This window comes from Heterodontus francisci, chromosome 14 (assembly GCF_036365525.1).
Source record: "Heterodontus francisci isolate sHetFra1 chromosome 14, sHetFra1.hap1, whole genome shotgun sequence".
Lineage (NCBI taxonomy): Eukaryota > Metazoa > Chordata > Chondrichthyes > Heterodontiformes > Heterodontidae > Heterodontus > Heterodontus francisci.
Window position 1 is genome coordinate 85451025 of NC_090384.1, and position 17349 is coordinate 85468373.

General features: G+C 40.8%; 1 protein-coding gene across 6 annotated transcripts in view; it reads right to left on the bottom strand.

Moving 5' to 3' along the window:
- ano3 (anoctamin 3) overlaps window positions 1-17349 on the bottom strand; it is a 628446-nt gene that overhangs the window by 223056 nt on the left and 388041 nt on the right. For all 6 annotated transcript variants that reach the window (XM_068046492.1, XM_068046489.1, XM_068046490.1 and 3 more), the window contains 4 exons: window positions 16683-16814; window positions 16274-16380; window positions 13359-13414; window positions 1490-1611 (listed from right to left, as the gene is read on the bottom strand). In XM_068046492.1, coding sequence (XP_067902593.1) covers window positions 1490-1611; window positions 13359-13414; window positions 16274-16380; window positions 16683-16814 — 417 coding nt within the window. The remainder of the gene's footprint in view (window positions 1-1489; window positions 1612-13358; window positions 13415-16273; window positions 16381-16682; window positions 16815-17349) is intronic.

Sequence of the window (17349 nt, forward strand, 5' to 3'; positions counted from 1 at the left end):
TGCTCTGAAATTATTGAACTCAATGTTCAGTCTGGCAGGCATCCGGTGTTGCATCTCATTTACCGATTAGACACACTACAGCCTGCCGGACTGAACATGCTGATTAATTTGGTCTGGGGGTGTGGCCAATTTTGTGGGTGGGCCTGTTTTCCAACACAATGTTTTTTAACTAGCGTAAAATATGACAGAAACTCAGCTTGCACTGGACATAACTTAGGCTCAAGATTCCTTGATCTTTTGCTTTGGTTTGGCCGATTTGGGCAAATTGTGCTGAAAAAATCTGTGTAACCTTGCAGAAACTGTATCCCACTATGTTTAAATTGAGATGTTTGCAAACACTCCACCTGGTTTACACAGCAACTGCATTTTCATGCTACAAAGTTTGCTTGAATTCCAACAGATTCTGAGGACCTCTCTACCCAAAACTGTTCAGAGGGAGACAAACCAAGGTTCTCCTGTTATTCTGGATTGCCAAATGTCGAAGAATTCAGCTCCTCCTCTAGTTGTATGCTTGTTGGAAACATTCAACATTTTAGACTTTTGCTTTGTTTTAAATCTATAATATTAACCTTAATTTAGCAGGCATCTTTTAGAAGGCCAAAAAAGTGTAACAATTAGCAGTGTCATTCATTGGAAATACACTACTGGAGCAATCTTTGGGCTGAATTTTCGCCAAGGTCACTGGAGGGGTGGAGGGGGGGGGCTGGTGGAATGGGGGGCTCAAGACTGAACATAAAGTCATCATCCTAACCACACCTCTCCACCGTGACCCTGACTGATTTTACTGAGTTAAGCGATTAGTTATCCAGGCTCACTGATGGTTTGAGAGCTGAGAACTTGCGAGAAGACATTTTGTGTTCTCTTCAAAGTCAGAAAGTTGGCCCCTATACATCAGTATAAGAAGAGCTTAAAGAGGAATATAACACAAAAGATTAACAGCTAAAAAACTGAAAGAAAATTGAAACTATCTGTCCTCAGCTCTAGAAGTCAATAACATTGAATATAGGGGAGCAAACTGTCACAAAATATGTGGAGAATAAACTCATGTCATTGTGAAGGTGCTGGGGCTTTAGACAATGTGGGCGTGGGATATCACGTTTGGTGTATTCCTGCATTTGCTTCTGATCAAATAGGGTTTTATAACAATGAGTTCACTGCTTTCATTCTTTTTTTTTTAGCTTACATGTTTTCTAATTAATGTTGCACTCAGAGTCCTGTTGTAAGAATATTGCTACTTCAGCAGTTCAGCATGTTATAACAAGTTTAAAGCAATAACAGGCTGCCTTTCAGATAATATTTTATCAAATTAAAAACTCATAAGGCATTCGGCTACAAAAAATGGCACCGTGAAATCCAAGTAAGCAAATATATATGATTAATATTAATAACATGACACATAACATGAATTAATTGTGCATGGTTGTAATCTTCAGGGCTAAGTTAGAAGAAAGATGCAGAGTAATGATGTACATAAAGCAAATCTTCCTACCTGATGAGATCTAATGGCTGGTACTTGTACCACATGCCCCAACGAGCCCAGCGCTCATATAGTAAGTGCCGGTGATTAAGTGCGCCATGTGTTTTGATTGGATGGCTGCTCTTGTAGCTTCCCTGCATAGAGAAAGGATTGCTTAAAATGATACATGCAACTCTGGAAAACGACCTCACACAAATACATATTGGATTAAAACACAGGATACTATCTTAGAAATACAAATATAATACACTGCGGCTCATGTTTGGACAAACATGGCACAAGCTATGGAGATGGTTTTTGCGGTGCATTGATGCACAATGCTTGAAATGAGCCAGGGTATACGGAGCTGAATGTTACAAAAATAGATGCTAGCATTGTCAAATTTAAGTTCCAGAGATAACTGATTAACTGTGAGAAAAGTAGATGCTCAACGAGATTTGACTGGCACTGATGAGATAGAAGGAAGAAGAATGTAGCAGCCCATAGGTTTTGACAGTCAGAAGGGTAGACATACAATAAAGCACTCAAGCTTATACAGACGTAAGAGAAAAATGCACCATTAAAGCTCTGCAGAACTTGAAAAGAACAGATTTCCTAAAGTAATTTCAAATATAGTCTGAAGCATAAGAGAAAATAAAAAACAGAACAATGCTACCCAGAACCAGTTCTGATGAAAGGTCATCAAAATGAAACGTTAACTCTGTTTTTCTCTCTACAGATTATGTCTGGCCTGCTCAGTATTTCCAGCATTTTCTGTTTTTATTTCAGATTTCCAGCATTTACAGTACTTTGCTTTTGTACTAATGTTTAAATGAATCTCGGCTATTTTTCAAATCAAAGACACTGGTTCTTGAAGCAGAATTACAGAATTGTTACAGCACAGAAGGCGGCTATTTGGCCCATCGTGTTTGCACTGGCTTTCCAAAGGAGCAGTTTACCTAGTGCCACTCCCTCACTTTCTCCCCGTAGTCCTGCACGTTCTTTCTTTTCAGATAACAATCCAATTCCCTCTTGAATACCTCGATTGAACCTGCCTCCACTACACTGTCAGGCACTGCATTCCTGATCTTAACCATGTGCTGCGGGAAAATGTTTTTCCTCATGTCACCATTGCTTCTTTTGCCAATTACCATAAATCCGTGCCCTCTCGTTCTCAATCCTTTCACGGTTGGGACAATTTCTCTCTATCTACTCTGTCCAGACCCCTCATGATTTTGAATACCTCTATCAAATCACCTCTCAACCTCTTCTCCAAGGTAAACAGTCCCAGTTTCTCCAATCTATCAATGTAACTGAATTTCCTTATCCCTGGAACCATTCACATGAAACTTTTCTGGACTCTCTCTAATGCCTTCACATCTTTCCTTATTTGCAGTGCCCAGAACTGGACACAATATTCCAGTTGAGGCCAAATCAGTGTTCTATACAAATTTAACATAACTTTCTTGTTTTTGTGTTCTATACCCCTATTAGTAAAGCCTAGGATGCTGCATGCTTTATTAACTGCTTTCTCAACCTATCCTGCCATCTTCAGTGATTTACATACATACCCACCCAGGTCCCTCTGCTCCTGCACCTCCTTTAGGATTGTACCCTTTGTTTTATATTGGCCGGAATTTTACGTTGTGGGGGGGGGAGGGCCCACCCCCACCCTCCGGCCAAAAAGCCTCCGGCCAAAAAGCCATGCCAGGATATTACGCCACCCCCCCCCCCCCCCACCCTGGGCCCTTAATTGGACTTGGGCAGGACTTCCACATCTCTGAAGCAGTAAGTCTCAATTAATGGAGCTGCCGACCAATCAGCAGGTCAGCAGGCTAGCAGCTCTCGTTCCCAGCCACAGCACCAAGAGGGATGACGGTCCCGAAAACAAGGTACATTTTTAGGGCCTTGCCGGGGACAATCGGCCGGGGCCTGGCGAGGAAGAGGTGGGGGGGAGGGGGGGGGTCAGGTGGGGGGGGGGGGGGGAGTAGACTTTATTTCAGTGAGGCTGGTTGGGGCCTTGGGGTCCACAAGAAGGGTCTGAGTCGCCCGTCCGCCACCGGTAAAATACCAGCAGCAGTGTGAAGAGGCCCTTAAGTAGCAGTTAATTGGCCACTTAAGGGCCTTGATTGGCCTGGGGCTGGCGAGTCATTTCTTGCTGCCGTCACCCCTCATAAAATTGCAGAGGGGCAGGAAGCTGTTGGGAATGGTCCCCCCTGCCTCCCACTCAATTTTATAGCCCCCCGCCTGCAGCCCACTCCTGTGTGTGGCTGTAAAATTCCGGCCATTGTCTCTCTGCATTCTTCCTACCAAAATGAATCACTTCACACTTCTCGGCATTAAATTTCATCTGCCATTTACTTGCCTATTCCACTTACCTTTCTATGTCCTTTTGAAGTTCTACACTATACTCCTCACAGTTCACAATGTTCCAAGTTTCATATCATCCAGAAATTTTGAAATTGTGCCCAGTACATGAAGGTCTAGATCATCAATATATATCAGGAAGAGCAAGGGTCCTAACACTGACCTCTGGGGAGTTCCACTGCAAACCTTCCTCCAGTCTGAAAAAAAATCCATTAACTACTACTCTCTGTTTCCTGTCATGCAGCCAATTTTGTATGCATGTTGCCACTGTCCCTTTTATTCTATAAGCTATAACTTTGCTCACAAATCTGTTTTGTGGCACTTTATCAAATTCCTTTTGGAAGTCCCAGTTTACCACATCAACTGCAATACCCTCATCCACTCTATCTTACCTCATAAAAAACTCAAGCAAGTAGTTTAGCATTATTTGCCCTTCACAAATCTGTGCTGGCTTTCCTTAATTAACTTGCATTTTTCCAAGTGCCTATTAATTTTGTCCTGAATTATCATTTCTAGAAGCTTCCCTATCACCAAGGTTTAAACTGACTGGCATGTGGTTGCTGGGCTTATCTTTACACTCTTTTTTGAACAAGGGTGTAACATTTGCAATTCTCCAGTCCTCTGGCACCAACCCTGAGTCTAAGAAAGACTGAAAAATTATGGCCAGTGCCTCAACAATTTCTATTTACTTGCCTCAGTATCCTTGCATAGATCTTATCCGGTCCTGGTGTCTTATCAACTTTAAGATATCCTATCAGTCCTAAACAAGCCTATCCAGAGGCTCGGAATGCTGCGGCGAGTTAACTCACCTCCTGACTTCCAAAGCCTGTCCACTAACTACAAGACACAAGTCAGGGGTGTGATGGAATATTCTTCACTTGCCTGGATGGGTGCAGCTCCAACAACACTCAAGAAGTTCGACACCATCCAGGACAAAGAAGCCCGCTTGATCGGACCCCCATCCACAAACATTCACTCCTTCCACCACCAATGCATGGTGGCAGCAGTGTGTACCATCTACAAGATGCACTGCAGCAATGCACCAAGTCTCCTTCAACAGCACCTTCCAAACCCGCGACCCCTACTACCTAGAAGGACAAGGGCAGCAGATACATGGGAACACCGCCACCTGCAAGTTCTGCTCCAAGCCACACACCATCCTGACTTGGAACTATACCGCCGTTCCTTCACTGTCGCTGGGTCAAAATCCTGGAACTCCCTTCCTTACAGCACTGTGGGAAGTACCTACCTGACATGAACTGCAGCAGTTCAAGAAGGCAGCTCACCACCACCTTCTCAAGGGCAATTAGGAATGGGCAATAAATGCTGGCCTAGCCAATGAAGCCCATATCCTATGAATAAATATTTAAAAAAGTACCTCCTCCTTGCCAATTTTAAAACCTTCAAGTGTTTGGATAACTTCTGCTCTTTCACCATGACCTGCACAGCATTTTCTTCCTTGACAGATGCAAAGTATTCATTTTTTACCTCAGCCATGACCCCACCTCCATGCATAGGTCCCCTTTTTGGTTCCTAATTGGCCCCACTCCTTCTTTTACTACCCTTTTACTATTTATCTGCCCAGAGAAAACTTTTAGATTCCCTTTTATATTAGCTGCCAGTCTCTTTTCATACTCTCTCTTTGCTTCTCTTATTTGCTTTTTCACTTCCCCTCTGAACCTTCTATGTTCAGCCTATTTCTCAGCCGTATTATCCACCTGACATCCATCATTTTTTCTTCCTCATCTTAATCTCTATCTGTTTCATCATACAGGGAGCTCAGGATTTGTTTGCCCTACCTTTCTCCGTTGTGGGAATATATCTTGACTGTGCCCAAACTAACTCTTCTTTAAAGTTACCATTTTGCCTGTCAAGCTTTGACTCCAATTTATCTGGGTCAGATCCATTCTTACCCGATTGAAGTTGACTTTTCCAATTTAATTATTCTTACTCTGGATTGTTCCTTGTTCTTTTCCATAGCCAACCTAAACCTTATGATACAATGATCACTGACTGGAAACATACAAGCTATAGATCTGAGGCATATTAATATCTGTAGCAGGGAGAATTCAAAGAAGGGACATAATTCTGAGGTTTCTGAAGGATACTATTTACTCATAAAGGTACAACAAATTATAGTGTTTGGCTTCAAAGCTTGATTGCCAAGGGCCAGCAAAGACTTAAAGTCTCACTTCACAGTGGAGAAAATTAAATTGGCTCAGGAACGTGGAGGCGAGGAGATTAAGATCACTGCAGTGTTTTGGTCGTATGCTAACTCTTGTCATGTAATATACTTACTCCCAGCTACAGGTTACTTCTTGAGCGCCTGCTGATTAACATGGACATCAAATATTACAGCTAGTGGTACTCAGAGATTTGAACAAACTTACATTCACAAAACAATTCATGTCCTCTCCCTCCTTCCCTCTCTTGACACTTCCCCAACTTCGGCCTCTAGTCTTGCAGATCATTTAACATAGATGGCACTGACTGGTGAAATGTAGCAGCATAAACTGCTGAATTTATTAAAAGGGTTTGGCACCTCTGAATTAAAACAGACTTGAAGGGGATACATTCAGAATTTGTTCAACTAATTCTCAAGGGGCCTAATTAGCGCAGGCTCTTATTTATGTTTTCGAGTTGATGTTGTCACAATACATCACCATGTCAAATAAAATGCTACTGTGAGCAGGTTTAGATCCAAGGGGGAAAAAAGGCTCGCCTGCCTTAATCTGGAGTTGGAACTCAGTTCAGTCTACCCAGTAATAAATGGAGGTCAGGGAATTATTGAGGTTTACACAGATGTACTTTTCAGAAAATTAAATTGCAAAAACATAATGACAGAATACACCTTTCAGCAAAATGGCTTCTGCATTTTGATTAAACTTATTAGTGTGTGACGCTATGTATCGCCGCTTGACCAGATAAACTCAGGAACGCAGACATTGCTTAAATGTATAGCAGAGATTTCCTCTCAGAACTGATTCTTAATGATACTCAATTTAAAGACATGAATATTTTGCTGTGCTGCTTGAACTTAACATTTTAATTAGAGATCAATGAACTGAAGAGTCATCGCACAACATCACTGCTAGCCCATATGTTGAGTTTTAACAAATCAAAATCAAAATCCTCGCAGGAGTAAGTTCAGTGAGTGGTTTTGGTGCAGAAACTCATTTACACCTAGTTTTAGGCAGTGATGCAGCTCCAACATGTGCCCAAACTGGAAGGTCCGAGGCCAGCCTGAATTTGGCCTTCTATTTAAACTGGGAAAAAAGACACCACAGGCAGCTTGGCCATTTCAGTCAGATGAATTTCAGGCCATTGCCTTGCCCTGGTAAGCTGTTAGTTCTTCGCTGGATTTGAAAATATGTAATTTCTGTGCTACTTGTCAATTGCCTTATCCTTCAGGGTGAATAGCAAAGGGAAGAATCCTTATGCTTGGGCTTGTACCAGGAGGTGGAAGGCCAATTAAACCAATTAATTGTCCAATTGTTGGCCAGTTCCCGCCCCGCTGGCATTTTATTGGTGTCATCATGCGGGGAGACTGCCAGGTGAACCGTGGTGACCTCCCAGTGTGTTCCGGGAAGGTGGGGGGGTGCAGGGAGAGGGAGGCTCCTTTATGGCTGCTCTATGGCCCATGGAGGGGCTCCTGGAAATGGCTGCCCTCACCTGCCTGGCGCATTGAATAAAAAAAAGCATATCAGGCCTTCGAGGGTGCCTCAACATGGAGGCACCTTTTTTCCTGCAGTCTCAGTAGCGGCCATCTCTATCTCTGCTGGCCCTCTGATTGGACCGACAGCTCTGGGAGGTGGACAGTGGACCCGGCAGCGGCCTCTTAATTGGCGGCCGTCAGTAAAATGCAGCCGAGGGTCCCGCAGGCTGCCCGCGTGGGCTCATGATCTGATTTTGTTCCCGACGGCGGGACATCATGCCCTTTGATAAAATTCCAGCCAGGCTGTTCAAACATGCCTATCTTCAAAGGAACATTAACATGTGATGAGGAAGCAATTCATAAAGTTAAAAACTATTCTTAAGGTGACAACAGAAAAGCAAAACAGAACAAAAATCTACTTCTGGCAATACTAAATGGAGAAAGAACTGAAAAAATGAAGACAAGAATACTCAGCGAACTACTGAATGAAAATAAGAGATCTGTGGAAATGTTCTACATTGATGCTTCTATAATAATTTCTAAAATCACAAAAAAAATCAAGCTCTCAAAATACATTCTTATCACACATTTTCTTTTCACATTCTAAATTATCTGCAAGCCCAGGCAGTTCTGAAATCTACTGATGTCTGCTCAGATTGCAATGTTCTCTATCTACTAATTTATTGTTCGATCCCTAAGGTGGAAGTCTGGTCAAGGGTAGTACAAAGTTATTGGAACCTGTCGATTTTGGCTCAATAACAAAACACCTTTGATTGTTCGCCAGTTTGTAACTATTGGCATAACGCTAGATAGCCATGACATTTTTAGAATTCCACTCTAGTCAATTTAGATTAGGAAGAAAGTACATTTTTGGCCCAGACTTTTTTTAAATTATTCATTCACAGGGTGTGAGTGTCACTGGCAAAGCCAGCATTTCTTGCCCATCCCTAATTGCTCTTGAAAAGTTGGTGATAAGCCACATTCTTGAATACAACTGAATGGCTTGCTATGCCATTTCCGAGGGCAGTTAAGAGTCAACCACATTGCTATGGGTCTGGACAGAGTGGCTAAAGACACAAGAACACAAAAAATAGCAGAAGTAGACCGTATGGCCCATCGAGCCTGCTCCGCCATTCAATATGATCTGGCTGATCTTGGGCTTCAATTCCACTTTCCTGCCCACTCCCTATATCCCATGATTTGCTGTTAGACCAAAAATCTATCTATACCAGCTTCAATATATTCAATGATGGAGCATCCACAACCCTCTGGGGTAGAGAATTCCAAAAATTCACAACCCTTTGATTGAAGTAATTTCTCCTCATCTCAGTCCTGAATGATTGACCCCTTATCCTCAGACTGGGTCCCTGTGTTCTAGATTCCTCGACCAGTGGAAACAATCTCTCAGCTTCAACTCATTCAAGCCCTTTCAGAATCTTGTATGCTTCAATTAGATCACTTCTCATTCATCTAAACTCCAGAGAATACAGGCCCAATTTACTCAGCCTCTAAACAAAAGAAAACCCCCTCATCCCAGGGACCAATCTGGTAAATCTTCACTGCACTGTCTCCAATGCAAGTATACCCTTTCTTAAATGTGGAGACCAAAACTGCACACAATATTCCAGGTGCGGTCTCACCAAAACCCTGTACAATTTTAGTAAGACTTCTTTATTCCTGTACTCCAATCCCCTTGCAATAAAGGCCAACTTGCCATTTGTCTTCCTAATAGCCTGCTGCACCTACATGTTAACTTCGTACGTTCCCCCAAGTCTCTCTGAACATCAACATCTGAACATCCAGTTTCACAACTTTTAAAAAATATTCTGATTTTCTATTTTTACGACCAAAATGAACAACTTCACACTTCTCTACATTATACTCCATTTACCATCATGTTGCCCACTCACTTAACCTGTCTAAATCTCTTTGCAGCCTCTCTACATCCTCCCTGCAGCTTACCTTTCCACCGAACTTTATATCATCTGCAAACCTAGATACATTACTCTCCGTCTCTTCATCCAAGTCATTAATATGGAGTGCAAATAGCTGAGGCCCCAGCACTGATCCTTGTGGCACTCCACTATTCACTGCCTGCCAACTTGAAAATGCCCAATTTATGCTCACTCTCTCCTTCCTGTCTGTTAGCCAATCCTCCATCCATGCTAATATATTACCCCCTACACCATGAGCCCTTATCTTGCCTATTAATCTTTTATGTGGCATCTTATTGAATGCCTTTTGAAAATCCATGCATACGATATCTACTGGTTTCCCTTTATCTACCCTATGAGTTACATCCTCAAAAAACTCAGATAAATTTGTCAAACAGGATCTCCCTTTAGTAAAACCATGCTGACTTGTTCTAATCACACAATGCTTTTCCAAGTGCAATGTTAAAACTTCATTAATAATAGTTTCTAGTATCTTCACAATGACTGATGTTCAACTAACTGGCCTGTAGTTCCCTATTTTCTCTCTACCTCCTTTCTTGAAAAGCGGCGTAACATTTGCCAACTTCCAATCTGAAGGGACCATTCCTGAGTCTAAGGAATTCTGGAAAATCATAGCCAGCACATCCATTATCTCTGCAGCTATCTCTTTTGGAACCGTAGGATGTAGGTCATCTGGTCCCAGGGACTTGTCAGATTTTAGTCCCTCAAGTTTCTCCCATGCTTTTTCTCAACTGATATCAATATCCTTAATTTCCTCACTCTTTTTAACCCCTAAATTACTGCCTATTTTTGGTATGGAACTTGTGTATTCTGCTGTGAAGATAGACACAAACTACTTGTTCAATGCCTTTGCCATTTCCTCATTCCCCATGATGATTTCTCCTGTCTCTGCCATCAGGGACCAATGTCTACTTTAGCTACTCTCTTCCTTTTTATGTACTTATAAAAGCTCTTACAATCTGTTTTTAGATTGCTGGCTAGTTTACTCTCATATTCTATTTTTTCCTTTTTATCAACTTTTTGGTAGCCCTTTGCTGGTTTCTAAAACACTCCCAATCCTCAGACTTGCTACTGTTTTTTGCAACATTGTAAGCCTCTTTTAGTCCAATACTCTCCTTAACTTCTTAAGTGAGCCACGGATGGGTCTTTGTGGATGAGTTTTTCTTTTTGAATGGAATGTACTTTTGTTGAACCCTTTGAATGGCTTCTTTAAATGTTTCCTACAGTTCATTTACCCCCATACCTTCCAGTCTATTTACCCAATTAATCTTAGCCAGTTCTCCCCTCATACCTTCGTAATTGGCTTTGTTTAACTTTAAGATTCTTGTTTGTGATTGAAATGTGCCACTTTCAAACTTAACATGAAACTCAGTGGTATTATGATCACTTTTTCCCAGTGGATCTTTTACTTTGACATTGTTTATTAACCCTGCTTCATTACACAATACGAGATCTAAGATAGCTTTATCTCTAGTTGGTTCTACAACGTATTGCTCCAAGAAACTTCAGCTACTAACCAGCAGTCCTTAGAGAGAGAGCGCTGGAGAAAGCCCACACAGAGAGAAGCAAACATTTTAGTAGTTTAATTTCTGTGGAGCCAGAAGGAGCAAAACACAAACCATTTACAGGTAACATTGCTGAAACAAAATGAGGTGCAGTCATTTTTCAAGCACAAAGACAGACATCAATTAAAATTAAAACTATTGGGCTGACTTTATGCCCAAAGAGCAACAGTTTTGTTTTTCTGACAAACTGATTTGAAAAAAAAACTATAAAAGTATTTACAACAGTTGACATATTACATATTTATTTACTTATTAGGTGAAGCTAATAGAGCCCTTTTATCAGAAATAATTGTAGCAAAATAAAAGTAATTCTGAGGGCGGCACAGTGGCGCAGTGGTTAGCACCGCAGCCTCACAGCTCCAGGGACCCGGGTTCGATTCTGGGTACTGCCTGTGCGGAGTTTGCAAGTTCTCCCTGTGTCTGCGTGGGTTTCCTCCGGGTGCTCCAGTTTCCTCCCACATGCCAAAGACTTGCAGGTTGATAGGTTAATTGGCCATTATAAATTGTCACTAGTATAGGTAGATGGTAGGGAAATATATAGGGACAGTTGGGGATGTGACAGGAATATGGGATTAGTGTTCTTTTGGGCCTCCTTATCTCGAGAGACAATGGATACGCGCCTGGAGGTGGTCAGTGGTTTGTGAAGCAGCGCCTGGAGTGGCTATAAAGGCCAATTCTGGAGTGACAGGCTCTTCCACAGGTGCTGCAGAGAAATTTGTTTGTTGGGGCTGTTGCACAGTTGGCTCTCCCCTTGCGCCTCTGTCTTTTTTCCTGCCAACTACTAAGTCTCTTCGACTCGCCACAATTTAGCCCTGTCTTTATGGCTGCCCGCCAGCTCTGGGATATATAGGGACAGTTGGGGATGTGACAGGAATATGGGATTAGTGTAGGATTCGTATAAAATGGGTGGTTAATGGTCGGCACAGACTCGGTGGGCCGAAGGGCCTGTTTCAGTGCTGTATCTCTAACACTCTAACACTAAAACAATGGAATGATTACAGATACCTCATTTTGCATATCAACAATAACTATATGATTAAAAATAATTTGTCACTACAATCATTTTCTAAAGAAGAGAAACAAGTTAATATGGAATAGTGATTTATTGTGTCAAAAGTATACCATTTACCTGGGGAATGGGCACTTCACTGGGGTACATGCAGTTCATTGGCCTGGATTTTGCAGTTAGCAGTGAAGCAAGGGCGCTCACACTGACCTCAAAGAAAACCTTGCTGAGAAACCGAGCAATCACTTTGATAAGATGTGCAAATGAGTGTAGTGGTAGTCTAATGAGGATTCCCAGCATCGAGCTACAGGGATGTCATCAAGCTGCCCAAGCAGCCAATCACATTGAAGAATTCTCACAGACAGCCAAACAGGAAATGAAAAGCACTAAAATCAAATTACTTAAAAAAAAATTACACCAAGTGAAATAAAAATTTGGACATGCGCATGGAATACAGGTGGAAACTGAAATATCATGAACAAACTTTAAAAAATTTTCTTTACAATTATTTTTAAAAATCGTATTTACAAAAAATCTATTAATTAATCATAATGGAGATATTTAACAACATTTCATAAATTTCAGGATGTTTGTTCATCAGTAGTTATTACTCAGTTTGCTGTGAAAATCTCAATTAAACCTTATTGAACAAGGTTTAACTTTTTCTCGGGTTTCTAACAGTGACATGAGAGTAGAAAAGGAGAAGTTCTCCCCAGATCAATTGATTTTGCTGATTGCCAGCTCAGGGGTAGTTGGTAGTGGCGAGGTGTGTCAACAGCACAACCTGCAGCAGAGCAATGTATGATAGTTGCCAACCTCAAGAATGCCGTGTTAATCTGCGCTCGTGCTAAATCCTTAAGTTGCTGTCAGATTCAGAGGGGTAATGATGGCTAACGCTGACATTTCAGCATCAAATATTCTGCAAATTCTGGACCATTATATTTCAGCAATCCACAGTCATAGTTGCCAAATCTTTTGACAGCTAGCAAAGTACATGGGGACTTAGAGATAAAGTTTTGAAATTAAGGGTATTGGCATAGAGTTTATTCTTCACCACCTGGAGACTATTCTAGTGGAACAGATTGCCCACCCATTGAAAACTCTCCCATCCCTCAAATGGAATAGAAATCGGGCGTGCTGTACAATGGTCAGGTGAGCCACTTCTCTAGCATAGTGCTCAGGCAGTGAGGACGAAAATCTACCTCAATATGTCCAAACGATACTATCCAAAAAAATAAACAGAACATTACCAAGTTACCACAGGTAATATTTCTTTTTAAAGCGTTAAGAAGCTCATGTTATATTCCATGTTGCTTCCCCAGTTTATTAAAAATAAAGCTCAATGTTGTCTCACCTCATGTGGAGGAAAGGCAGCCTCATATGTTCCATTGCCGAGTAACCTATTTAAACCTGAAGAAAAGAGAAACATCCAATTTTTTTCTGAGCAGAAGGCAATGGAAATTTTAGCCAGTACTCATAATCATTGCATGACCAAGTAGAATATCCTTTTGCTGATATTAGATAGCAAAAGGTAGATTTTTCAGTGAAGCCATTTTTAAACACTAAATGTTTTGGGAATGCTTTGCTTGTGAAAATTATTGCACTTCATTCCTGTCTAAAAAAGATCTAGAATACTGATTCTCATGATAAACCATTTTTGCTCTTGTGATCTCTATTTCCAATTAAGCATTTTCTCGAGATATTCTGTCAGGCACCAACATTTTTCATTTTCTGGAGGATGGAAGCTCCATGTAAGCCCCAGCACTCGCAATCAATTGGGATTCTATTTATAGATTGAAATCAGAAAGCTCTCATTCGTCTGCTTGCCAAACCATTCAGAGGAGGATGTTTTTCAAAGTGGTATCAGCAACTTAATAGCCCCGTCAAACCTTTATGTAGATAAAGCAAATGACGAGCTGATTATCAGAAAATGTGGGACAGAACTGCTTCTTAAGCAGTTAGAATTAATTTCTGTTATCTGAAGCGGATTAAGAATTCTTGGGGCCCCGAGCACAAAGAACGTTCGGGCACTGATCCCACCTTCCCCTCCATGTACCCACCTCCTCTCACCTCCCTCCCCAATCCAATAAAATGTACGAAGAAATGGGCCCAAAGAGTGTTTCCAAACTGCATCAATAATAAAGATAGTCATATTACTGTATATTGTACTTAAATAAGACTGCTTATCTTTCACACACACAAACACACACACACAATAGAAACATGAAATAAAACAACTATATTTGCTTTAGGAAATATGGTTACCAAATATGCAACAACCGCAGACATACATCGCATGTATCATATGTTCGATTATTCAGTAACCTGTGTCTGATAGAAACTGTAAGGCATGAAGCAGTGAAGCTACAGGATGATGTCATTCCCCCTAACCTCTGGACCCCTGGTTCAAACCAACTCTGCCCCTTTATTATTAGGGAATTTCTTTTCTGTAAAAAGCATTTCAGTTTTCTTAAGCTTCTGAATGCCTTTGATTGTAAGGTTCCTCAGAACTGAGCAAACAAATATTGTAATATCTGCTGAACAGCATCAGCAGGATCTCCATATTTAGTTGGTGCCCCTGGGCATGGTCCCAATGGCCTGTGCATTAATTGGCCCCTGCCTATTTTACTTTGTGAACTGGATCATTTCTGAAATGTCAGAGCAATCTGCCATTTTTCTTGTTGCTAAGAAATATTCTTTTACCTCCTGAGCATAAATATGGAAACAAACTCAAATGGGGGAAAAAAGCTAGACATAAACTCTTAAATTAGGTGGTTTGTTTTATTGGTCTTTTTTTTTTGCACGCTCGTCAAGCTGAGAAGAATGGAAATATTCTCAATCTTCACAGTCTATGCCCCATGAACCATTCCCAGGTCAGGAAACTGACAGGATTGGGTGCAATACCAGTTTTACACCTCATCAAATTTTACTCTTTATTCAAGTCAATAGAGGGTAAAATTGGGTGGCGGGGTGGGGAGCAGGGGTGTAACATTGGCATTCCACCTGATCCCACGAGTTTCCCATCTGGCAAGTTAGGATAAAATGACTCCAGAGAGGCAGAATGATTTGAGAGGAAATTGAATTGATATGACTGTTGTAAAATACTGATTTACTCCCAGTCTAGGGCCATTATTTGTACAGAGCTAATCAAAGGCTCTGCGGTAACATTTTGTAACAAGTCAGCAAATGCACCTCAAGCATCAATGTCATGTTGAGCATCTATACAGAAGAAGTGGCTTTGTTATTTGGACCCTGAGGAGAATTACATCAAAATGCTGTTTATACTTAATACCATTCATTTATTTGTTTAAAATGTTAAGTAAAAAGGTTGGTTTATAACCAGATCTGGACTTTGAAAACTCATGTAGCAGCATAGGCTATTTTCCATTGAGCTGCACTACAGGTTCTGTGTTCACTCCTGGGGTTTCACTACAATAGAGATATCAAGCAGGTAAAGGCATACTCTATTCCATAAATGATGTGAGGTCCTTTTATGGGAGTGGTTAATGTCAATCAACCCAAGGAAATACCCGGTGTAAAAATCCAAAATTTTAACACCTGCTTTGTAGCCTATACACACCTACACTTTCTAACCAGAGCCATTGGGTCTTGGGACTCTGTGTAACTATTTCCCCTCCCTAGTCTTGGGACTGAGGTCAGATGTGACCCCGGAGGTTTGTTAAATCAGGGTTTGAGCTTGGAAGCTTCAGTACTGTATGATTTAGTACTATATTGGTCAGTACCTTTATCTAGTAGGCCATTGAGTGTTGTTTTGTGTGGTTATGCCTGCAACATAGGCTCAGTTATAAAAATACTGTATACTGCAACAACTTCACTCATATACATAATACATGTAGAACTAAAACAACCGGATGTTATATATTAAACTACAATTATCTCTGCCTCTCTGTTCAAGGTGGTGACTTATGCAGGGCACTGCTAAGTTGTGGGTAAAACATAACACTTTTCTCCCTGATCCTACCATGGATGTATATTTTCTACTAGGGTAACCGGATGGCAACCAGGAATGGCTATCAGGATGACTTTTAGCTCAAATTTGTCAAAACCACCTCCCTTCCACTATCTCCACCCCATCTCAGCATAGAAAAAGCCTACCTTCCTGGCTGTATGGCACAGGGTTACACCATATTGTGCATTCACTCAACAAAAAAGATTGCAAATGCGCTGCAACATTTTTTTATGATCTACGGTTTGTTTAAGAATATCATTGTTCTGTAATTGAAATATAATGGCTTATTAAAACATTACCCATTTTGGATTTTCCATCTTCATATTTTGTCCTTTGTAACATGTGATGCACTATCCTACTTCTTGTTGAATTACTGAAAAACGTGTCTTTGTTGTTTATGGTGAAGCTGAAGAGGGTTTTTTTCAGGGAAAAAAAAGAGAACGTGAAATTCTATGTTTAAGTTTTGCATGCCTATAGAATAACAAAAGGAATCAAGACAACTGAGGGGCTATAATTTAAACTACAAAGCATAAAATGTGACATTCACCAATTTATGAACACCGTCATAACTTCTGAAGTTCAATACAGCCTTGAACTCGCTCTTTGGGATGTGCCCCATTAATGCAAATTAATACTATTAAAATGAATAGTATTCATATATTTTCAAACTTTGGTTGTGTAATATGCTTATGTGTACAAAATACTTACTGGTGCATACGTGCTCTACTGAATGGTGCAGTGTAGCAATCAGTCTCTTCCAGATCTGGTAGAGCCTCTTTATCGAGTTTCATTGGATTTCTTGGCAACCAACTCTTCAACTGTCGCAGATTTCTCTGAACGCTAATAAGCAAATGTCAAACTACTGATATTTAAAATGAAATGCACTTAAATAATCCTAGAATATTAGTTTATATTTTCATAGTTGCATCGTTTAAAGGTACTTCCATGGTATCAAAACATGCACAAGGATCAATCAGTTATTTTCAAATCCACCAATATTGCAGGCCGAAATCTATTTTATTACTAACCATCAGAATAGAGATGATGTTTACCGCTCAAATCAATCAAAGTAAGGATCAAGAGGTAGACTGTGGTGCTCCTCAAGAGTCAGTGCTGCCTGGGGCACTGTTTTTTTTTATATATATATATGTATTATAATATATATAAATGACATTGATCTTGGAATACAGAGTAGAATCTCAAAATTTTCTGACGACACCAAACCTAGTGGTACAGCAAACAGTGAGAATGATACAAATTGACAAAGATAGGCTAGCAGAATGGGCAGAGAGGTGGCAGATGGAATGTAATACTGACAAGTGTGAGGTGATATATTTTGGCAGAGGGAATAGGGAGAGGCAATATATACTCAATG